Here is a 25,437-nt window from a genome sequence, read left to right on the forward strand (position 1 = left end):
CCCGCGACCCTCGACTGTTGCCTCAGATCGCTCTGGGCAACTGACACTAATGGGCAGTGAATCACCTTTCCCTGGGACGTGATTCTCTGCGACTTTGGAACCACCGAGTCTTCGCGTAATATCGGTCAAGAAGTTCTTTCAATTTCCAATGCACCCGCTCGTCACTCGTGTTTTTCTTGCCCGCAGGTCCGGACTTGACTACTCGTACGCATTCCTCACTCCTCTCTCGCGCACGCCGGCCGGCGGCCTCATCGCTCTCCTTCCCCTTCCCCTTATTCCTACTGTCCTGTGCTACGCGCGCCTAACACGCGCTGGCTGGCGCCCTAATCTCTCTCCTCTCTCTCACTTTTTCGTTCGTTCGTCTCGCGGGCGCTTCTCCTTCTCTGATTTGTTTTTCCGGGCCGGCTTTTGCGTCGCCCCACGCGATGGAGGCGCTTAGGCTTTACCTTTAACGAGCGACACTCGTTACAGTTTACAAACGCAGACAAAGGTAATGTCACAGTAGTCATATCAAAAAAAGAATATTTAGAAAAAATGAATACTTTATTAGAAGACAATATCTTTTATATCAACGTTAAATCAAACCCTCTGAAAAAATTACAAGGAGACGTAAAAAAAAATTTTCAAAGACTGAAATGGCAATGGTTTTCTGAAAAAATATTGGCATAATAATGATTTGACTCAAACGGACACAACTATAGCAAAATACGATGGATTACCAAAAATTATTAAAGAAAACGTACCACTACGCCCAATAATTTCATCAATTAATAGCCCTACTCACAAATTAGCAAAATTCTTATATAGTTCACTTAAAACAGTTATAAAGTAACCTAACTCTCATATTTTAAACAGTGGACAGTTAAAACAGAAATTGAAAGATATTTTTATTTCAAATATCATTGGATGTAAGTTCCTTCTTCACAAACATATCGTGTGATTTAATCTTAGAGGGATTGGACAAACGTTATGAACAAATTAAAAATTGTGAGTTCCCAATAGAAGAGATTCGGAAAGGTATACAATTTTTATATAATAACACATATTTTGTGTTCAAGAAAATTTATTATAAACAAATATTTGGAAGCCTGATGGGCTCACCTATCTCTCCTTTTATTGGCTGATATTGTTATGGAAGACTTAGAGAAACATTGGCTGAGCGTGTTGCGGTATGAATATCAAATTAAACCTGTTTTCTATTACAGATATGTTGATGATACTTTGATGTGCGTTCCAAAAGATAAAATTAATTTAGTTATCGAGACGTTCAATTCTTATCATAGTAGACTACAATTTACGTTTGAAATTGAAAAGAATAATTTTATTCCATTTCTTGACTTAAAATTAATCAGAAATAATAATAAATTAGAATTTGACTGGTTTAGGAAAACAACACAAACTGACAGAATTTTGAATTTTAACTCAGAACATACAATTCATCAAAATATTAATATAGTTTCAAATTTAGTTGACCGAGTGTTTTTATTTGCTGACATAAAATTTCATTCCAACAATTTAAAAATAATTACTAATATCCTGAAAAAGAATAATTATCCATCTTTATTTATCAAAAAACATATACAAAAAGTATCAATAAATACAAACAAGGGAATAATAATTCTAAAAAATTAGAAAATCAAAAATTACCTACAGTCGCTATTCCTAATAATTGCAACATCTTCAAAAAATGTTCATCTGTGTTAAAAAAACATAACATTATGCTTATCCCTTTATTACAAAAACCATTACAAGAGTTTATCCGTTTAGGAAAAGATAAATCTGATTTATTAGACAACACTGGTATTGTCTACAGTTTTAACTGCAAACAATGTTCAGCGATCTATATAGGTGAAAGTAAATGTTCCTTAAAAATTAGATTAAACGAACACAAAAAAACTTTGATTCAGATACAGTAGTAGCTATAAATAGAAGAACGTTCTCACACGAATTTGACTGGAAAAAAGCTAAGATATGTGATTATGCAAAGAATTATTAGAAACGAAAAATATCTGAAATGTTACACATTGGCTTACATAAAAACACGTTAAATAGAAAAGAGGATATACAATAGTTTAGTCACATCTATAAGCCTTTATTAAGATTGATGAGGAAGAGATAATAGACCCTGTCGGAAATAATTTCTGCGACAAACTATTAGTAAATGTAATTTGCAGTTATTTGCAGTTTATAAAAGTTTTAAAACGTTTTAAAAAAAATATTTTTATGATTTATAAATGAAAATATCTGTTAATAACTGTTAATAAAGGTAATACATTGTTATTTACAATTACCAACAGTATATAATTGACAGTAACTGATAATAACAATTTTTAACATTTATAATAATTTTTCAAAATTGTAAGTCGACAAATGCAAGTAAGAGACACTAACCGTTAATAACAGTTATTAATAGTTATTAACAGTTATTATCGGTTACTATCGGTTATTAATAGTCACCAACAGAAAAATATACATAGTATATTCCAAAATGAATGTAAAATCCAGACTAATTGTAATAATATAATAGTATATAATGACTTTATTCACTCAATAAAACAAGAAGGTACATAATAGTTAAGTATAAACATATTTATTCTAATATTTAAAAAGAATATTTGCTCAATATTACTTTATCAACGAATGTTATCGAACTTCATAAACATATTAATACTTTTCATTAGAAACTACATATCGCATGTACAACGTTATTAACTATACAGTTAATAAAATAATAATCATTAAGTATTTCATACAAACGTTTTTTTCTCATGAATATAAGAATGTTTTTTTGGTAAAAGAAAATATCAAATCGTTATTTGTTATAAATTAAAAAAATTAAAAGTCTCTTTTTGATTCTCTGTAATTATATAATCTTGAATTCATTTACCAACTAGTTTTCCAAGTTTGCAGCCTCTAACTCTGCTAATTTCTCTAAATTTTTTTGTCTAATGGCAGCTGAAGTAATAGCTTTATGATGGTTTCCATTAATGTCATTTAAAAAATCATCTACTTTACTAATGGTTTTATCCTTTGCTTTCATAAAGCAATACACTCGTCTTTCTATAGCCATCCGTTTCACGGGAGACAGTTCTTTTTTGTGTAGCGTATTTTTCTGGTTTCTCACACATCTCTGCGCTAAATCTTTTAACCCATATACGCCTTCACTTAATATTGACAAACATTTATAAGGATTTTGAGCTTTAAAACTATCGTTGTATGCTACAGGATTACAATAAACATTGTATCCAATATGCACGTTCCCTTGGTCATCGTATTGTAGTTCCTCCGTTAATTTCATTCGGTATATCCAAAAGTTTTATCGTGAACTCGAAAAGGATCGCGTGAACAGCAAGCTGAGTTGTCTGAGCTATCACTGCTTTCTTTATTTCTTTCTGTTTCCAAACTTTTAGCTCTGCTGGTTGAAGCTTCCCTTCTAGCTTCTTCTAACTAGTCTCGCAATTGTTTAATTACCTCATTTTGATTATTGATCATCTTATCTTTTTCGTCTTCCTGTAAATAGTTGGTAAATTTACATTAAAATTGATTTTAAGCAATGTGACGAGAGCACGCCATGTGCCGGTCTCTCGTCTGCGTTCTCCCTCCTCCACTCGGCAAGGCGTGTTGGCCAACGTTAGGCGCATTAAAGTATGCGCCTAACACTTGGCCTTTTTGTTTCAGCGCCAAGGACGAGCCAGCGCAGTTGAGCGCAAGAAAAAGTTGAGGAGCGCGGAGAGAGAGTGAGAAAGAGAGAGAGAGAGAGAGAGAGAGTATTAGGCCCATGCAGGGATTGGCAGGCGCGCAACGCGTGACCGATAAGCGGCGCGACGCGTGACCGATAAGCGGCGCGACGCGTGCCGCCTAACTAATAGGTCAAGGTAGGGAGAGGAGCGAACGCCGCTGAGCGGCTGCAAGACGAGCGCAAGAATTAGTGCGTGAGAGAGTCGAAGCCTAGTCCTACTAGAGTGAGAGAGTCGAAGCCCAGTCCTACTAGAGTGCAGTAGTTCTGCTAGAGAGTGCAGTTTGGGATAGCTGGAAGGAAGGCCAACCCTACCGGCAACAGCTTTGTCTACGACCGCAGCCAGCCCACCCCTGCAAGGAGAGTCAACGTCGCCTGTGGATACCTGGTCGGCGATAGCAGTCAGCAGCTAGCAACGATCTGACCAGCGACGACAACCGGTACTTCCTGCGGCAGCACATCGCCCGGGGTCCACGACGTTACTAGGAGCGGTGAACAAAGGTCAAGCCTTCTTTTCCTCTTTTTCTCTACACTCTCTCTCTCTGGTGATGCTACGGCCGGTGCGCGTTGAATAGGATAGCCAGGCATCCACGTGCCGGCTATCTAAAGGTCCGCGTTTAAGTTTAATTTGTAGTAGTGTAAGTTGCAACCGACGAATTGTCCAGGCGCCCACGTGCCGGGCAGTTCATCCGGTATGGGTTCGCGTAATTTAAGTAAGTTTGTAATAGGTTAAGTGCGCGATTGGATATTAAGACGAGATGCGAAGTATTCATTTGTGAATACTATGAATAGTTTACTATTCTATTATGTAGTTGGTTAGTTAGTAATTAGACTTTGTTATGCGCGCGTATGTTTAGTCTGTACAATGATTAATAATAATAGGTTGTAAGTGAAATTTAATTTCTATCTTTCTATAATTCATTTATCAGCCTCTCCTCGTTCTTCTCCCTCAATTGCCTTGAGCGAAAGTGCCTCACTTACCCCGCAAAGAATTGGTAACAAAGGATCGAGTTTTGTTACAGCAAAGTATTTATATTCAAATCGATTAGCTTCATAAAATTTATAGAAAAATTAAGGAACCCTTACTGTAGATGTATTGCCATGTCTGGAAATAGGTGTGGATGTAGCAGCAGGAGTATCAATTGGATGATTCCGAAGATAATTATCTAAAATTTGATCGTTGATGAGATTTTGATTATCTTTTATCTTTTTCTTTTTCTCTTTCCTCCCCTTCTTAGCCGATCGCATTGTATATACATCCTCGGTATCCTTATCTTGGATTGTACAATTGGTCTCATCAGAATTGTCGACATCTAAAACCGTATTTTCATTATCATCCGTTATTGTTGTACCGAATGATGCAGGAGAAAATCTTTTTGTCTCTGAAGAAAGCTTAACGTCATCGTAACTGTCTAAAATATTGAAAATAGCATATTAAAAAAATTAAATAATTTTATTTGTATTCTGTGATTGCTTTCTGCTCTATTTATATAGTTCATTATTTACTCACCACCAACATATAACTCAAAACATTTCACCTTTTTTCATTCGGTCGCCTCCAAAAAAAATGTGAATTTTTGTATTGTCTCCTGATTTTTGTATCATTCTTATATGCCTCGTAATCAAAACGTTTTATTTCACTAAGAGGTACGATTAATTTGGTACCTTGTTCTCCAGTTTTAGTAGGTATAATGTAAATATAGCCGTAAGGTTTGTTCAACTCTACCTCTGAGTCTGATATTTTATAAAAGAAGAAAAACTGAAATGAAATATAATTTTATTTATTTTTAATTTTATTTATAATTTTACTAAATAAAAAATATTTATCTCTTTGCGTTATCGTAGTTATGCAAAAAGACATGAATATTAAAAATGATTTAAAAAGAAACTTCTTGGTAACTTTTAAAGATACGTGCGTTGAAAGAGTCTACTTATAGTTTAAAGATGTCAATAAATACTTTTTTGAATAGATAAAATTGATGAATGGAAAAGCAAACAACTCTTCAAATAGATAGGCTTCATGTGAATCCAAAAAAAGTGCATGAAGTAGATCCTTTTGTAAGAGTGAACGAGTCGGCTAACACATCAGGGGCTAACACACAGTTGCAACCCTCGAGTGGAATGAAAAATTTCTCTGGATACACTGAATTGGTTGGATGTAGCAGCTAGCTGCAAGTCACAAATATAATGAATATAAGTCTCATCGACAATATATTTAATTTGATGAAAGTATTCTTCCACAATTATGATATTAATAATACCTTTTTTACAGTATAGTAGCTCTTTTGGTAGAGGTGAACTTATTGGTTAACTCATCTGTGGCTAACATAGTTACAGTTGTCAACGTTAAAACAGCAAAGATCGCTCGAGTCCAATCCTAGAGCTCCCTGGATACACTGCATTCGTTAGGTGTAGCAGCTGCAAATCACAAATACAATAAGTATACGTCTCATCGACAATATATTTAATTTGATGAAAGTATTCTTCCATAATTATGATATTAATACTACCTTTTTACAGTATAGTAGCTCTTTTGGTAGAGGTGAACTTGTTGGTTAACTCATCTGCGGGAAAAACTCTTAACACCTCCATGCTCTCATTTTCTCTCTCTCTCTTTCTCTCTCCCTCTCTCTCTCTCACTCTCACTCTCACTCTGTTGTTCGCCTGCTCCCTCTCTTTTGCTCGCTGTCTGTCTCTCTTTCTTTCCATCTCCTCATACCTTCCTATATCTGACATGCGTGCGCTTTAAGACAAAGAAATCATTAGGAGCTTTGACAGCATTTCCGGTAAACCGGCTACCGGTGCTCGTAGTTAATGTTTTTAATTATTATTCTCTCAACATCGAGGTAAGCTTGAATTATATAAAAATAGATATACTTGAATATGAGAAACAATTATTGAAAAGTTTCTCGATAAACGCAAGTAGTCTGAACATTGACGTAGTTTTTAATTACATAACCTATCAATTGACTAAACGTACATTGTTATGATATTATTAATTTATTAATTAAAGCAGTACAAGTATATACATAATACTGTATACTTGCAATGGCATATATATTATTTATTCATAGTATTTCAATTTATTCTCAAAATACTTCTCAAATACTAATTCTTTGTCTTTGCAGTTAAAGTTGAGTAATGTTTATATACTATAATTGTGCAAGAGTGTATTCACCAAATTTAATATAGTGTCGATGAGACGTATACTTATTGTATTTGTGATTTGCAGCTGCTACGCCTAACGAATGCAGTGTATCCAGGGAGCTCTAGGATTGGACTCGAGGGATCATTGCTGTTTTAACGTTTACAACTGTAACTATGTTAGCCACAGATGAGTTATCCAACAAGTTCACCTCTACTAAAAGAGCTACTATACGGTAAAAAGGTATTTATTAAGATAATGATAATTGTGATAGAATGCTTTCATCAAATTAAACATATTATATTTCTGATTTACAGCTGTTATGATTAACCAATTCAGTGTATCCAGGGAGCCTCGGCATTCCACTCTACGCGTCTTTGCTGTGTTCTTATCATTGGCAATTGTAAGTTTGTTAGACTCAGATGTGTTATAGCCAATCCGTTCACTTTTTCCAAAGGATCTACTGCATGGACTTTTTTTGGACTCACATTAAGCCTACCTATTTCAAGATTCGTTGGATTTTCTATACATCTATTTACAAAGGTATTTATTGAAATCTGCATACTATAAGTAGACTCTTTCAACGCATATTTCTTTAAAATCTACCAAGAAGTTGCATTTTAATTTTCATGACTTTGTGCGTAACTACAATAACATAAATAGATAAATAATTTTCATTTAGCAAAATTAAGAATAAATAAAATCATATTTTGTTTCAGCTGTACTACAAGTCTACAATGTTAAAAAAAACATTCAGGCCATACAAGACTTATTATTCTATAAATTCTCAACAAAAGATTCCTCGATCAACATGTTATTATAAATACCGTTTCAGTAAGTATGGATAAATTTTGTAAGAATTATTTAAGATCATAACTTTTCTTTCAATTAATTTCAGGATAATGCCGATCCACGAATCTCAGAGAAATCCATTATCAGCAAGTCTTGTAACGCAAATGTGCAAGACATATATACTGTACGTAAACTTTTTGTTACATTACTTTAGCGCATTGTATTTATTCAAATTTACTGTAAATTATTAAAATGTGATAAGGTTTCATATTCAATAGTAATTAACTTTTTTAGGCGGCGGAATATCCTAAGAAAAGTCCTACCATTCCTTTATCTGACGATAAAAAACGCAATAAGCTATTGAGTGGAAAACTTTGTGATTGTACAAATGTATTTGTTGGAGAAGTATTGTTAATTATAATGAGCATAATGAAGAAACATTGTTTAACATGGGTAGCAGTGATAGACATCTTTTTGGTACTGAATTTCATTTTTAAAGCAGATATGTTTCCTACTACAAAGTATATGATTAAAAAATTGATGAAAGTGAATGCTGACGTTGTAACTAATCATATTATATGTAGCGAATGTAAGAAATATTTCGGAAGTTCGTCAAAATCAATTCCCAATTTACCATGTGATTGCAGTAATAATACAGTATCACCGAAGCCAACATTGGGATCTTTTTTTGTTGAAGTAGATATAAAAAGCTAGTTGCAAGAATTATTTTCTAACCCAGTGATACGAAAAAGTCTTGATAAACGATTTCATAGACAAAAACAATATGAAAATAATTTAGAAGATATTTATGACGGATTACATTACCAAGATTGTAGTAGTAACATATTAAGCAGCCCTTGGGATTTGTCATATACGTTCAATACAGATGGTTGCCAACCGTCAATGAAATCAACTTTATCAGTGTCGCCTATATTTTTAATGATACACGAATTTCCAGATGAAGTCAGAAAAAAATGTATGGTGTTGGCAGGTTTATGGGTTTCGAAAGTTGAACCTTCTATGAACATTTTCCTGCAACCGTTTGTAAACGAAGCAAATAATTTGTCGTCAGCTGGATTTACATTATTTATCAATAATGTAAGTATTAAAATTAGATAGTTTCCTTTAGCATGCTGTCTTGATTCAGTAGCACGATGTGCTGTCTTGAACATGAAGAGGTTTAATGGAATTTATGGATGTACTTTCTGCGAACATCCGACTGTGAATGTCAATGGAGTTCGGAAATACCCTATGATGCAAAATGTTCCTAAGAGGCGAACAAATGAAAGCATTAAATGCCAAATGATTGCTGCTCATACAAATAAGGAAAACACAGTTGGAGTATGGGGACCATCTTGTTTGATTATTTTGAAACATTTTGACCTGGTGAATGGTATGATTGTAGATTTTATGCACTCTGCATTGCTTGGTATGACTGAATTGTACACAAACATTATAATGTCAAGTACGAAAGCAAAATACTACGTTGGATCTCCTGCTGCTACTTCTATTATTAACAAGCGCCTTCTATCAATCAGGCCTCCAACATGTATTGGAAAAGTTCCACGAAATATACAGGAAAGAAACAACTGGAAGGCTTCAGAGTGGCTTTTTTGACTTTTGTACTACGCTGTACCGTGTTTAAACGGACTTTCGCCGAGAAAGTATATCAATCACTTAGCTATGTTCGTTACAGCCATGAATATTCTACTTCAAGATATATCGTTTGATGATCTTGAAACTGCTCGACAATTATTAGTAAAATTTGTATTTTATTTCGGTAAATACTTTGGAGACGAATATATGCATTACAATGTCCATCTTCTTTTACATATATGTGATACTGTCCATCTTCTTTTACATATATGTGATACTGTAAGAAATTGGGGCCCATTATGGTGTATAAATACGTTTCCTTTTGAAAATCAAAATAAAAATTTATTAAGAATGAAGAAAGGTAATTGCAACGTTGCTAAAGAAATTGTAATGAGATTAGCAACTTACCAGGCAATTTATCAATTAGAAACTGAAAAATTTATAACTCAATCATCAATAGATTTTTGTAATCAATTGCGCAGTAATCACCTTCAGAAAGCACTAAAAATTAAAGACTGTGTTTTATTAGGAGTGGGAAAAACGAAAGAACTTTGCGATGAAGAAATTTTGAGTAATAGTGATAATATAGATATTAATAAAATAACTGAATGTAAAAAATATGATCAAATATTATATGAAAATGTGAGGTATACAACTTGCGGTTTTTCGAACAGCAAAAAGACAAACGATTCTGTCTTTGAAACTAAAGTTAAAAAGTTTGGTATCATTACTGCTATTAATTTAATAAATTATGAGAATAAATACGACGTCTTTGTCTTTTTCAAATTGTTGTGTACATCAAATATTTCCATACTGAGAAATGAGAAATTAGAAGACATAATAAATTTACGAAGAATTTCATTAGATTCCAACGACACTCATTGTATACATTATTCACAACTGCATAGATCTTGTATCGTAACTAAATGTAAAAGTCAGCATTATTTGAGTTCTCTTGTAAAAGGATCAATTGCTAGTTGTATAAATTGATACTCTATTTCATTTTCATATAAAATTATTAATTTCAAATATATAACATTCAATACAGTTTGATGAATTATTATTTTTATATATCCATCAAAATAAATTGTTCGCGGCGAATCCGCTCCCTTATTTTACAATTACGCGTTCTCTCGCTTCACCTTTTACTTTATTTCTCGCAGCAAATCACTCTTCAAAATACGTGCTTATTCTCTAATTGCGCTGGGGATTCCCCAAAAACGTGTTAGGTATTTCCAAAAATAAACGTGTTGAGTTTTCTCTACATGTGTTCATTGTTTCCATCGTACCGTAACGCTAATCCCATCATAAACGAGTTCGGCATGTCCGGGTTTTCCCTAATTGCTCGGGCCGCTCCGCCCGCAGCGTTGGGCAATAAAAAAAGGGGACTCTCTCTCTCTCGCTCGCCGTTGGCCCTTGAGTAGCCGAACTCCGCGCGGACTCTCTTCGCTACACTCCCGCTAATCTCTGATTGGATCCTGCGAAAGGGACCCAAAGAGAGAGGGTAGTTTTCCCGCCTTTCCGCGCTTTTCGCCGTAGTGGCATCCCCAAGAAGACGCCACGTCAGAACTTAGTCTGGGAAAAGAGTTCGACCGGAACGGTAGCCAACTATTACGCTCCTTCTCGTGCGCATCTCTTTTTCTGCAGTTATACCGACGCGCGATCGCTAACACATTTATGTCTAGCCGTCTTCGACCGCTTATATTCTTGTGTGTGCTCGCGTGCTTCGAGAAACTAGCGACGAATCAACTCCTGCGCTAGTAGAGGCGACTTCAGTTTCCTCTGGGGTGCTGTCAAACCCCGCGCCCTCAGATCGGCAACTCGGTGACATCGCAGTAAGGGCTGTACCCGTGTCCAAGGCATTGGAGCTGCATGCACCTTTCATACCTGGCATCACCTTCTCCCTTCGCTCGCTCAATCATTGTGTGCGTGTGCGTCGTCCAAAGGTAAAAGAGCTCTCGAATTCTAATAAGTGAATGGCCATTCCACCGCAACGTTTGTAAAGGCTCTGCGAGCCTTATTACTTCGCATCAGCGTAATCAATTTGCTTTACTCACTCATCATAGTAATAATAATAGTGCATTATTTTGTAATCCCAATCTCTTATCAATTACTGTATTTATAATTTGCTTCGCCTTTGCGGCTTTTTTCCTTCTCACTTCGAGGAGGTTTTTTTATGCCATTAAACAAAATCAATTTACTAAAATTTTATCCTATTATTTCGCACAACCCATACACGCTGCCTTACCTCACCTAATTTCATCATCATTAAATTAATTTGTTTATTACGTCCTACGCAAACATAAATATTTATTGAGATTTGGTTACTAGATGTTTTGAACAGTTAATTTCAGTTACTATTAGTTACTACATGATCTCCAATGTAACAGCAAAGTAATTGTCAGTAACATTTATTGACAAAAATAAAAAGTTTTTTTCAGATATTATCATTTACTAACAGTTTACTTTACCAACCTAACAGTTATTTTCGGATATTATCATTTACTAGCTTTTTTATTCGCGAACCCAATTTTTTTGCGACGAATGATAAAAGAAAATAACTGTTAATAAGTGTTATGAATTGATAATAACTGTTGATAACATTTATTAACTCAATTAAATTGATAATAACAATTATATGTGTCTAAAATCTGACGTTTATAAACTATTATAAACTGTAAATAACTGATTATAAAAGTTATTTTATATTCATATTTGTTCACTGCAATTATATGCATAAATTTATTTCCAACAGGGGATGAAGATTATATATATGGGTTGAAATACTTGATTTCTTACTGTATTGTAACGTGTCTGGCTACGAGCTGTTCGTTTTAACCTATAATAATTTGACTACGAGAGAAATCAAGTACACACATATACATATAATTTGCCTTTAAAAATTACATTTGAAACTTTATTGTTAATAATTTCTTATTTTTCTGTTAATAAAGCCTGAAGAGGTCAGCAAATGTGCTGACGAAACGTTGCTGAATATAATTAAAATAAAGTGATTTTCCATCTATCACTATTTCCCTTCTTTCCACCATTACAAAATTTATTATTATATAATTGTTGTAGTTATGTCTTGTAACGGGATAGATACCGTTTAATTATCTTTATTCGCGCGGATTCATTACAGGGCGAATGTAATCATCTATGCTCAAAACGCAATCCAGAGAGCATGGGGAAACAGGTGTCAGTCAACCAGTCAATCTACTAATCTACCAGAAAGTGAGTGGAAGCAATATGGAATGAGCGAGTTGAAAGCACTTGTTAATGTCACGAATAGAATCTTTTATTATCTATCAAATGCTACATAAGGTCGGCCCGCGTGTTTGTTTACATCGACGCTCGCACGACGACAACATGCAGTGTCGGAACGCTCGCTGCTCTTTGTTGGAAGAGCTATTACATGCACGCCTGAGATGTCGGAAAATTAATCGTTATAACAATTATATCGCGACCGCGAGATTAAGCTGGCCAGCTTACCTTAATATCGCAGGCGTACGAAGATGGCACTAATAAGTCACACTGCGAGGGAACTGTTTTGAGTTTGTGTCGCGGATCACGAATTCACTCGCACGCGGCTTCGCCCTCGATGGCGAAGCGCAGCAATTAGGTTACATCATTAACGCTAATTCGACGTTTACCGTCACAGTCTGTAGTAAATGAATTATGTATTTTTATCAACGAATAAAAATCAATAATTAAACATACATTCTTAAATCGATTAATCTTATATCGATGTTTTAGTAAGAGTTATTAAAATATAAAACACCAAATTTACCTGATTGATAAATAATTTATAATATAAAATTTTATTATCATGTGATACCTAACGTAATTTATGACATAATTTATCACGTAACAGAATATGTAGTGATCATCTCATTTTTTTCTCTCTGACACATATTGATAATAATATAATATCAAATGTACGTTGTACGTTCAAAAATTTTCAAATGGAAAAGATCTAGAAACGTGATAATACATTTCCGTAAATTTTTGAAGGGCTAAATCCAAATCTGGCTTCAAAATTAATCTATCACCTAAGAATCTCGAGATATCTTAATCTAAAAGTGCAAAAATTACGATTATTTTTTTACTAAAAATCAGTTAAAACACAGCAGCACGTTTGCTCTTTACATCTCATTTTTTGTATTCCAAATATCTTTATTTTTTGCATCGAGATATCATTGATTGATATTAAATATTATAGTAGTTTCACAACATTAAAATCACAGGTTATAGGAATTAAGGCAATTGAATTTCAGGAGTCTGGAGTTATACGGTCACAGATTACAGGAGTCAGGAGTTGAGGCAATTGGGGTTCAAGAATCTGGATCTATAGTCTCGTAGATTACTGGGATTATTTGTTAAGATAATCGATATTGGGTTTAAAAGTCTGGAGTATGTTAGATATATGTATTTGGCGATTGAGCTGTTTCAATGTTGTTGCAAAACTGCTAAAGTACTTAACTTCAATCAATTATATTTTGATGAAAAAAACATAACTTTAATCAAGAAATTGGATTTGAATGGTCAAGAGTGCTGTATTAGCACGACTCCCATTGTTTAAAAAAAAAAAATTTTCACGATATTACTTGATCTCGAACAAAATATCATGATTTTCGTACACTTAGGTTAGGATGTCTCGAAAACCTTAGGTGACGGATCAATTCTGAAGCCAAATTCAGACTTAAAACTTTAAAAACCTACGGAAATATACTATCTTGCTTCAAAATTTTTTTTATTTCGAAATTTTGTCGGCCTGAGTTATTCAATTTTTCAACGGACATTATTGGCCTTTCTCTAATGACCGCCTGCATGAAGGATACTATTATAATCATCATATATATATTTTAAAGATTACTTTTATTTTTTATTCAATCAGTTTCTTTCATTTATTTATGCTTTGATTGGCCAGTAGAGCGAGTAGAACACGAAAGCCTACCAATACCTATACAATTACTATTAATAAATTTTTTTATTTCTTTCTAGTACATTTTGCTTATAATAATCTAGTAAGTAAAAAATTAACATAGATCAAAATTTTTGATTTCAGGTTTAAAAAATCTAGACTCTTTAGGACTTGCTCATAATCACCTCCAAGAAATTCCTGCCCGTGTTTTTTCAGAATTAACTCTACTTAATTCATTAGAACTAGATGGCAATCAAATTACTGTAATAGATTCTAATGCTTTCATTGGCTTGGAAGGTATGTTGTTTTTTATATTTTATAACGTGAAATTTTTTAGACTAAGAGTTCTTTCAATTAACATTGAATGATACTGTGACGGTGGGCGATATGATTAAAATTAAAAAAATTTTAAAAGAATAATTTCTCCTAGTATTAAGACCAACGGCAGAGTTGAAACCGTCTCCCATGAGCTGTGGGAACCGAGTCGAGTGTCGCAGGGAAATTTTTCTTGATAGTCTCCAAATAGCAATAACATCTATAGTCTAAATATATGTAAGCGTGCATTACTTTTTTCATTACGCTCTTCTGCCCCTCGTACCCTCGCACTTGCATATGAAGTGCATGCAGCCTCTGAACACGTGAGCGCTGAGATGCCGATGAGAGAAGAGGGCCATAAAACTGCAATCTGTTTCCCGTTCTAATTTTTCCCACCGAATTCTTCCCTTTCAAGAAGACAAAAATTTTTACCATTCAAAGAGAATGAAAAAGAAATATTGAAATTATAAAAATTAACCTTTCACCTTAGATTATAAATAATTATGGCTCTCCTCATTCTTTTATCGACGCACCATTTTCAAACATAAAAATATACAATTTAAGTTAAATAATAGAATTTTTCAGTTTAGGCGCCCGTAAGCAGATTTTTTACGTGTAGAGCATGCTCAGCGTAGAAAGTAGTCTAGTATAGCGGAGGAGGCTCCTGGACTATAATGACTCATGATAGTCTAGCGTTCTGGACTATAATAGCCATTATAGTCCAGTTTTATTCACTTATTTAATTATTTAACTCATTGATTTTATGAAAATGCCGACAAATAATTAATTAATTTTTTACTTTTGCTCATTTAATATTTAATTTACTAGTGCAAAGCGGAGTATGGTGTGGCATAGCTGCAAATCTTCAAATTACCATATTTCTTTAACTAATTTTAATTAGTCAGTAAAGAGAGCCTACACACTCAGATAGACACATAATCAAAACACAATTTTGATTTTGTAAATTATTACACATTACATCTTCACATTCGCATTTATTTAATGAAACCGCTCAAATTTCCTTTGAACTATTGCTTTGAAATTTTCACAATCACCTTGCCTTATCCCTGTTTCAAATTGAACTGAAATTTCCTTATATCCAGAATCATGTCGAGCAAGGTAAGTGTAATCACAACATTCAAATCGGACTACATGCTATCGCGATATTCCACGACTCACAAGTAAGACTACCCAAGTGTTAATCGCCGATCATTCTGTAACTTTCAGATTACTTTTATCACATGTATACAAGTTACTTTAAACCAGTTTTAGCGGCCCGTTTCACCTTATAACGAGCGGCCAGACCCTCGTTATGTCTCTCTCTCCCTATACATAATTATAATTATTCTTATATATATAATTGTCTTATAATTATCCCACATGTATGGCAGCCAAAGGTAAGTCAGAGAGAGCGCTAATAGAGGGCGAGCTAGAGAGAGAGAATTCGGGAGGCCGGCGCGACGCGCGCGAGTAGAAGAGTTCGGAGAGGCGCGCGATAAGGACTCGCTCTTATACTGGCGACTTCGAAGCACGTGGACGTGTGACGAGCGGCTATACTTGTGCTCGCGATCTTTGTTATCCGACTTTACGCGACTAACCTTTTGTGACTGACTTTTCGGTTGTCTGCGAATACGCGAGTGTCCACTCGGTGTGAGATATCGGTGCCAAGATTGCCCCTAGTGCCTTTGGCGGGCTAGTTCCTGCGACCGCGCGTGCGAGCCTTTAAGGCCGCCCGCTTCTTGACTGCACCCGAGCTGTACACTGCGCGTCATCGCGAGCCACGTGCGAGGCTGAGGATAGCGCCTGCAAGGCTAACGCCGAGATATTATTGTAAGTACCTTCTCGAATACATGTTTCTCTCGCTAGCTTTTCGCCGCTCTCTCTCCCGCTTACGCTGCGTATTAATTTTGTATTACTCTCCGTAGTAAACTCGACGTTATTTGTATATCTGTTTTCTTCTTTTGCGCTTCCTTTCACCTATCGTAATCAATCCCGTTCCGTCCGGCTTTCGCACCTAAATTTCGTGATTATTCCAAAGCGCCCATAGGACTACACGACGCTCTCCGCGGGCCAAGGTAACAGACGCTGCACCACGACGTTCCTGTTGCCGCTGGGCTAGGCTTTGCGCAGCCTATTACGAGGCCCACGCCGAGCTGTTTATTCCCCTCGTAATTTATATAACGAGTGACCCGCGCTGGGTCAAAACCCCGTTATATTATGGCGCCCAACAACACATGGGTTTAATAGCTTTGTGAAAATTCCGAAATTCGAATTACAATTGTATAGCGAAAGCGCGTGTTCGTAGAATCCACCGAGGAATGCGACGCGCGCGACGAGAGAAGAATTGTTTACGTTTAGAAGCTAGCCACAGCGCACAACCAAAACAAGGCGCTCGGTTTTCAGCACCTTAAAATTTTATCATAGCGTGCGAGCGAGAGTCGTAATTCTTAGTATTTAGAAACGTATGCGTACAAGCGTAACAACATTTATTTTCCGCTGTGCGTGCTGGCAACGATCGGGCGTATTTGCTTAAAAATTGTTACGCGACCTACAATTAAAATCCACTATTTCAGGATATTCCAAAACTATTGTTTTTCGTTATCAGTTTTATAAAAATTAAAAATGGCCGAAAAAGATATAACTGACTTAACAATTATAAAAGAAAAAATCGACAATCACATTAAAGAATGGATTAAAAGCTTGCCAAGAGGCCTGCAATGGCTCGGTCGGTAGGGCGACGGACTCGCACCCGGTAGGCCCGGGTTCGATTCTCAGTTCCTGCTGATTGATACAAGCACCACTGAAAAAAGTTTCATGTGCTTTGTTCTCAAACACATTGCAAGCCTCCGTCGCTGATTAGCACTGATGAAGCATAAATAGAGCGACGTTAAAATATAAAAAAAAAAAAAAAGCTTGCCAAGTGATAGAATAGATAACGTTTTGGAAGATCTTGAACTCGTGGTAGACGGCACAATGTATGAACGCGCGAACCGCTTATATAGACGACTGCAAGGTGACTATGAAGAAAAAGACTTCATACAAACCATAGACGCGTGGGACCACGAAACGATAACGCGGCGTAATAACCTTTGTCTCACTTTTATAAAATCAGACGCGCTACCGCGAGAATTGCGTGAAGATCTCGTTAACGCCGTTAATCAAGACATAGAAGAAGACATGATAAATAGCCAAGAAATAGAAGAAACGAATAACGGCGACATGTCACTCACAACAACAGCTAATACACACGAGACACTCATGCGAGATGCGGTACGCACACACACACCGATGTTCGCGGTAATTACGAGCGCCCACGTGCCGACATCGCAGTCAACACCGCCGTTCATAGTATCAGCAGCAAACGTAGGCTCAAGTGAACAACGTCATGCCAACACGAACACAACATGAGCGCACGAGGCATCGATACCTACAATAGGCACCCCAAGTACGATAAATTATCGGGAAGACCTCATATGGGTTAATCTGCCTTGCGGCGAACATAAACAAATGCCACGTTTAGCAGCCGAGGAGCTAAAACGAGCAGTGATAGCGGAACGTTCACAGGCTCAACAAATTCTCGATCTTCAAAACTGTTTAGAAGCTATGTCAAACGAACACGACAAACTTATAAGACAAAATGAAGATCTGAAGACCACGAACAATAACCTCCTCGCCAGACTACAAGCAGTTGAAGCAAGAGTTCAACAACAAAACGAGCGCACACGGTTTAACGCGACGCGCACAGATAAAGCTGTCAATTTTCGCGATACATACAGCCTCATCGATCCGGACTTCGACCTAACTATAACCAGCCCGAACGTAAATCCCCATGCACGAATCTTCTGCTCGACAACGAAGCAGCAGACAACACAATACGCGACAGGGCCAACAGTATATTCAGCCGCACCAGTTAGACCGGCCGACAGGATGCAAGCGGCCACGCGATTAAGGGAAGCTGAGTTTCCCAACGCGATCCCTCACATCCCCGCAAGCTCGAGCTGGGGAAGGGGGGTCTCATCTTCAAGTCGTCCGCTCCCGCAAGCGACGGGCGCGCAACAAACGGCCGCTGCGCAAGCCCAAATCCCTTCGAGCTTCGGTGTCCCCAATTGGCGATCGAGCCCACTTCTCGCAACCTCCCGTTCGATGAGTTCAACCAGGAATTTAGGGAAAATCATCAGGGAATGGAAGATTTCTTTTGCGGGAGACGGCACCATCAGCATCGAGGAATTTTAGGAGCGCGTTGAAGAAAACTGCTGCCTAGACCGAATAGCGGAAGACGAGCTTTTAGACTCGTTATCCACCCTGTTTCGCGGATCTGCGCTTCGATGGTATCGCTTGCTACGGCCCACATGGTCGTCGTATGAGCAGTTCAAAGATGCCGCGCTATCCGCCTACAGTAAATCCAGGAAGTACAACCGTAACCTATCGGTTGAAGCACACCTGCGGACACAGGGCCCCGATGAACCGGTCCGCGATTACCTTGCAGCGCTGAATACTATTTTAGCCGCTTCGAAAGGCCCAAGTCATCACTCCCAAGTCGGATAAAAACAAGAGCAAGCCTCCCGGCCCCGATGCTGAGAGATTACTCTGTTGGGACTGCAGCTGGCCTGGGTACACCAAAGCCACCTGTCCCGAGTGCTCAAAAATCGAGGCACCAAAAAACGGGGAGAGGAACGCGTAGATGAGATCCCTACCGTTCCGATGGCGACCCGGACCTTCGCTGCAGATGCCCCCGCGGGAGAAGCGCCAACGCGTTCCGATAGTTTTGTGACGAGCGCGTTGGTAGAGAAGTACCCCAGATGGTGGCTGACGCTTAGCATCGGTCCATTTACCTGCAGGGCTCTGTACGACACTGGAGCCTCGCGCACCGTTCTGAGTCCCATCGCCCTTCAGATTGCTGCCGCGATGAACAAGCGCGTCAACATGTATGTCGGGCCCGGCGCGAAAGCAGTCGATGGTCACTATGTCCCTATCATCGGTAACGTACAGTTACCCTTTACGATAGGTGGTGTTACCCACTCGATCGACGTACTCATTTTGAGCGAGGCTGATGCTGATTGCACCCTCGGAAATGACTTCGTTCGAGCCTTTTCCGCGTGTTTGGATCCCGAGACCAACACGATAAGGATTAAAGGTTGCGATCAGGAAGTCCCAACCACTGTCTCCTCACTTCGTGCGGAGGAGGCGATGTCGCTGGCGGCCTTGGGTATCGAAGAGATCTCGAAGGAGCAGCGACAAGAAATCGATCGAGTGATGAATGACCTCCTGCCCGAACCTTCCTGCGAGCAGCTCGGCTGTACCGAATGGATCGAGCACGACATCGACATCGGCAGCGCGCGCCCGATTAAACAGAAATACTATCCGGTGTCGCATAAGATCGAAGAGGAGATGCACGTGCAAGTGCATAAAATGCTGCAGTTGGGAATTATTCGTAAGTCCCGCAGCGAGTGGTCTAGCCCGGCGGTGATGATTCGGAAACCCGACGGCGAATACCGATTTTGTGTAGACTACCGGAAGGTGAATAGCGTTACTCGCGTGAGCGCATATCCGCTGCCCTTTATGGACGCGATATTGCGAAAGCTCCAGCACGCCAGATTCGTGAGCGCAATTGACCTCGCGAGCGGATTTTGGCAGGTCCCTCTTTCGGAGAGGGCCATCCCGATAACTGCTTTCATCGTCCCAGGACTCGGGCTATTTGAATTTGTTCGGATGCCCTTCGGATTGGCTGGTGCCCCGGCAACATTTCAGATGTTGGCCGACAGGCTCATCTCGCCCGAGATGGAGCCTTATGCCTTCGCGTATCTTGACGACGTGATCATCGCTACTGAAACGTTCTCAGAGCATGTCCGCTGGCTCACGCATATTCTAAAAAGAATACATGATGCTGGCCTTACGATCAATCGCAAGAAGTCCAGGATTTGCATGACCGAGGTGCGTTATCTCGGCGTGCTGGTAAATCGCGATGGTACACGCCCCGATCCTGAACGAGTCGCACCGATACTCGAGTACCCAGCCCCGAAAAATCTTCGTGCTTTGCGCAGATTCTTGGGCATGGCCTCGTGGTATCGAAAATTTCTAAGCGATTACGCCACGATTTGTGAGCCGCTTAACGCGCTCACCCGCAAGGACGCCAAATTTGAATGGCAGGAGGCGCAACGACAAGCTTTCGAGCAAGTCAAAGCCCTTTTGGCAACGGCCCCTGTCCTAGCCAGGCCCAATTTCACTGCGCCATTCATCATCGAATGTGATGCGAGCGATACTGGCCTTGGAAGCCTTCTGCTGCAGCGTATCGACGGCGAAGATCGAGTTCTGTGCTTCGCGAGTCGCGCTCTGACGGCTTGCGAACGCCGCTTGTCGGTTACCGAGCGTGAGTGCCTCGCTGTCGTCTGGTCGACCGAAAAGTTCCGACCCTACGTGGAGGGGTATCACTATACAGTTGTGACCGATCACCAGAGCCTTAAATGGCTCATTAATCTGAAACACCCAAACGGTAAGCTTGGTCGCTGGTCCCTCGCGTTGCAATCGTATGATTTCGATATTATACATCGCAGGGGTAAGGACAACGTCGTGCCTGACGCGCTTTCACGCATGTTTGAGGCCGACGAAGACGAGCTCGCGGCTACCGCTTCGTTGACACTCGACGATAGCATCAACGACCCGTGGTACCGCAAGATGATGCAGGAGGTCCTCGAGCGGCCCACGGATAACCCCTATTGGAAAGTTTTAGGCGGTCGGTTATATATTTATAAGCCTGACCCCATCGTCGACGACCTCTTCGGAACCGATGACGACGCTTGGAAGCTCGTTATCCCACGGGAAGACCGGGCACGAGTCTTATCCGAATGCCACGAAGAGCCGACAGCAGGACATCTTGGCCGCTACAAAACCCACAAGCGCGCGAGCCTCCGCTATTATTGGCCGAAGATCCATCACGACGTAGGATATTACGTCAAGAATTGCCAAATCTGCCAGCAGGTCAAAGCCTTACAAGTCACACCAGCAGGATTGATGGGACGACACCTCGTCACGCGACCGTGGGAAATTGTGTCCGGCGATACCATGGGCCCTTTCCCGCGATCCGCGCAGGGCTACGAGCACTTGCTTGTCTTTCTCGATCTCTTCACCCGTTGGATCGAATGTGTCCCTCTCCGTAAGATTACTGGGAAAATCATCCGATACCAACTGAAAGAACGTGTATTTCTGCGTTTCGGGATCCCTAAAAAGTTCTTGTCTGACAACGGTACTCCGTTCAAGAATAAAGTTGTCGACGACTTTCTGGACTCGTTCGGCGTGATACACGCGACATGCGCCCCGTACTCGCCCAAGAGCAACCCGACCGAACGCGTAAATCGCACGCTCAAAACAATGATTCGAGCGTTTATCGAGGAAAAGCACTCGACGTGGGATGCGCACATAGCAGAGTTCGCGTTTGCCTACAACACGGCAATACACGAAGCGGTGCGCACGAGCCCCGCTTTTCTAAATTACGGACGCCATCCCGAGCTGCCAAACTCGAAGAAACGAGAGGAAGAACGCGCCGTGGCTCGGAACCTCGAGACGGCCGCGGTCACCGACTGGCACGCTCGAATTAACAAGCTTGACGACTTCCGAGCCGTTGTACTGCAACACTCGCGAGGAGCCCAAGATAGATAGGAGATGTACTACAACGCTAAGCATCGCGACGTCAAGTATAACGTCGGTGATAGAGTCTGGGCGAAGAATCGTATGCTGTCCACCGCCGCTAACCAGATAACCGCGAAACTCAGCCCGAAGTACGCGGGCCCGTTCATCATCCCGCACACCTCGGTCCCAACTCATACCAACTCCAGAACGAAGAAGGTTGTGACGTTGGTAAAGTCGCCGTTTGCGACTTGCGCCCGTGTTTCGACGGAGCCCAGTGCCCCGATGATGCAGCAGACAGTCCTCTCCTTGAAGGAAACGAAAACGACGAGATGATGTCGTTGAAAGGAATTTTCTCACCCGATCGCACGCAAGAAAGCGACGAGCGCGATGCCTCGTACGACGACGTTTCGGTCACAAAAGTTATAGGGCCAGAGGCCTCAGCAAGCCCACGACAGGACCTTGCGCGAGGCGAAATACCGACCGCCCCAAGGAGAAGAGGTCGTCCTCGCAAGCAGAAAATGCATGCTCCCGTCGACGTATCCCCTCGGCGCTTGCGTTCCAGGAACTAACACCCTACGACTTTGCTTGTTTCCTCATTTTCTTTCTGCTAATCTCACCTCCTATGCTAATAAAACTCTGTTACTGCTTCAAAGCTTCTCGCTTCCCTAGCAGACGCCATCGCTCGATGCAGCTAATCGAGCTCGTTTTCTTGCTTAACATTACGTATGCTTCGCCCTGTAGAGGATGCTGACCAACGCCGAAATAGCTCCCCTCGCCGTATGGATGGAAGAAGTGCTGCATGATGCATTCACGGCGGCCGTAGCTATTGCATCGTGCCGAAACGCTGCGCCGTCGACGCGCAGGGACGCCTCTCCGGCTCCAGCCCTGGCCTACTCCAACGCGGTAGAAGATATCCCAGCCAACAAGTCGCGGGCCTCGTCAGATGATGACAGCGACGCCAGTTCCGCGGAGACTACCGTAGACCTCCCCCAGAGGATGCTACGCAGGCCGAGACGGCCGGAAGACGGTGCGGCCCGTAAGGGTGAGGATTCGCCGGACCGCAGCCCGAAACGCGCCAACGCGTCTCCCTGCTCCGCCCTGGCGACCGCCGAGCGCTTGGAGGCCATCCTGCGACAGCGCGGCTACGGCCCTGAAGAACGCGACGCCAATACGAGCCTTAAGGCCAAGATGAATCAGGCCCCTGCGGCGGAAGAGCCACCCACCCTCGAGGATGAATGGAAAGCCCTCCAGGCTCACTTCACCGCCTGCAGAAAGGCGCGGCTCGCCGCGGAAAAAGAGGAGGAAAAGGCCTACCGAGATGGACTCGCCTTCATCGACCGTCATGGGTCCCGCGGTCTCGCTATCGCGGGAACCTACGCGATCAGACTGCAGGAGGTCATAGAGCTCAAGGCCTACCTCCAGGAGGCGATCCCCGAATGGCGGAAGGAACGCGAGGCTCGCAAACAGCGCGAGGAGACGCGGCAACGCTTACGAGAGGAGCAACGTCGAGCCCAGGAGCACCTCGAGACGGTGAAACGACAGCTCGCAGCCTTGGGCGACTCACCGACGTCCCACTCCCATCGAGCTTCCAACCAGGCCATCCCGAACGACCGGACGCGCCGCACGCCAGGCTATTTTGCCCTGCAAGGAGCCGCGGGAGACGAGCCGTGCAACCTATAGCACGGTCGAAATGCGCCAACGCAGGGAAGCCTTCCTTCGGGATCGAGAAGAGTCGTCGGTCACCCACGCGGACGACGGCGACAGACGAGGTGTATCCGAGCACTAGGTCTAAACCTAAGCGCTACGACCATCCTCGCGACCTCGCCCTCGAAGTTTTCCCCTCAAGAATCAGGCATTGACGCCCATGTTTTCTTTTCTTTTCTCTTCTCGTTTTCTTTTGTCACGCGTTACTATTAGATTTGCGATCCGCGCGAGTAGAGAGAGTCGCGGTAAGCTACGCTCCACCTAGAGTTTCTAGTGTATAGATAAATAAAACATATTTTTTTACCACTACGATGTCTTGATTTTTCTTTATCAATTAATTTTCCTTGCTTGGTGGAGAGAGACAGGTTTTTCGACCTGGTACGCCCTGCTACCCAGTCTGGGGAAGGGGCATATAACGAGCGGCCAGACCCTCGTTATGTCTCTCTCTCCCTATACATAATTATAATTATTCTTATATATATAATTGTCTTATAATTATCCCACATGTATGGCAGCCAAAGGTAAGTCAGAGAGAGCGCTAATAGAGGGCGAGCTAGAGAGAGAGAATTCGGGAGGCCGGCGCGACGCGCGCGAGTAGAAGAGTTTGGAGAGGCGCGCGATAAGGACTCGCTCTTATACTGGCGACTTCGAAGCACGTGGACGTGTGACGAGCGGCTATACTTGTGCTCGCGATCTTTGTTATCCGACTTTACGCGACTAACCTTTTGTGACTGACTTTTCGGTTGTCTGCGAATACGCGAGTGTCCACTCGGTGTGAGATATCGGTGCCAAGATTGCCCCTAGTGCCTTTGGCGGGCTAGTTCCTGCGACCGCGCGTGCGAGCCTTTAAGGCCGCCCGCTTCTTGACTGCACTCGAGCTGTACACTGCGCGTCATCGCGAGCCACGTGCGAGGCTGAGGATAGCGCCTGCAAGGCTAACGCCGAGATATTATTGTAAGTACCTTCTCGAATACATGTTTCTCTCGGTAGCTTTTCGCCGCTCTCTCTCCCGCTTACGCTGCGTATTAATTTTGTATTACTCTCCGTAGTAAACTCGACGTTATTTGTATATCTGTTTTCTTCTTTTGCGCTTCCTTTCACCTATCGTAATCAATCCCGTTCCGTCCGGCTTTCGCACCTAAATTTCGTGATTATTCCAAAGCGCCCATAGGACTACACGACGCTCTCCGCGGGCCAAGGTAACAGACGCTGCACCACGACGTTCCTGTTGCCGCTGGGCTAGGCTTTGCGCAGCCTATTACGAGGCCCACGCCGAGCTGTTTATTCCCCTCGTAATTTATATAACGAGTGACCCGCGCTGGGTCAAAACCCCGTTATAACCTTGGATTCATAAAATAGTGATTTATTGTCATAACCCATTAATGCTCAAACCATCGATCTTACGCCATGTTATCGGCTACAAAATTCATGCATATATCGAAAATACCGTACCTTATGTTTTTAAGCATTCTAAATATGAATCTTGGCTCAAAATTCAAAATTGTTGAATGCAATATTAAATATGGCGGTTTGTTTATAAAAAAATCTCCCAAAAACCTGTTTTTCTCATTATTGTTCTTTTTCTCACAAACTATAATGTTG

General features: G+C 40.9%; 1 protein-coding gene across 2 annotated transcripts in view; it reads left to right on the forward strand.

Annotated features, from left to right (window-relative positions):
* Positions 1-25,437, forward strand: part of LOC131675319 (protein slit) — a 1,191,763-nt gene that overhangs the window by 793,464 nt on the left and 372,862 nt on the right. For both annotated transcript variants that reach the window (XM_058954254.1, XM_058954253.1), the window contains exon 5: positions 14,338-14,490. In XM_058954254.1, the coding sequence (XP_058810237.1) occupies positions 14,338-14,490 (153 nt within the window). The remainder of the gene's footprint in view (positions 1-14,337; positions 14,491-25,437) is intronic.

This window comes from Phymastichus coffea, unplaced genomic scaffold, assembly GCF_024137745.1.
Source record: "Phymastichus coffea isolate CEN01 unplaced genomic scaffold, Cenicafe_Pcof_1.1 PCOF00019, whole genome shotgun sequence".
Classification (NCBI taxonomy): domain Eukaryota; kingdom Metazoa; phylum Arthropoda; class Insecta; order Hymenoptera; family Eulophidae; genus Phymastichus; species Phymastichus coffea.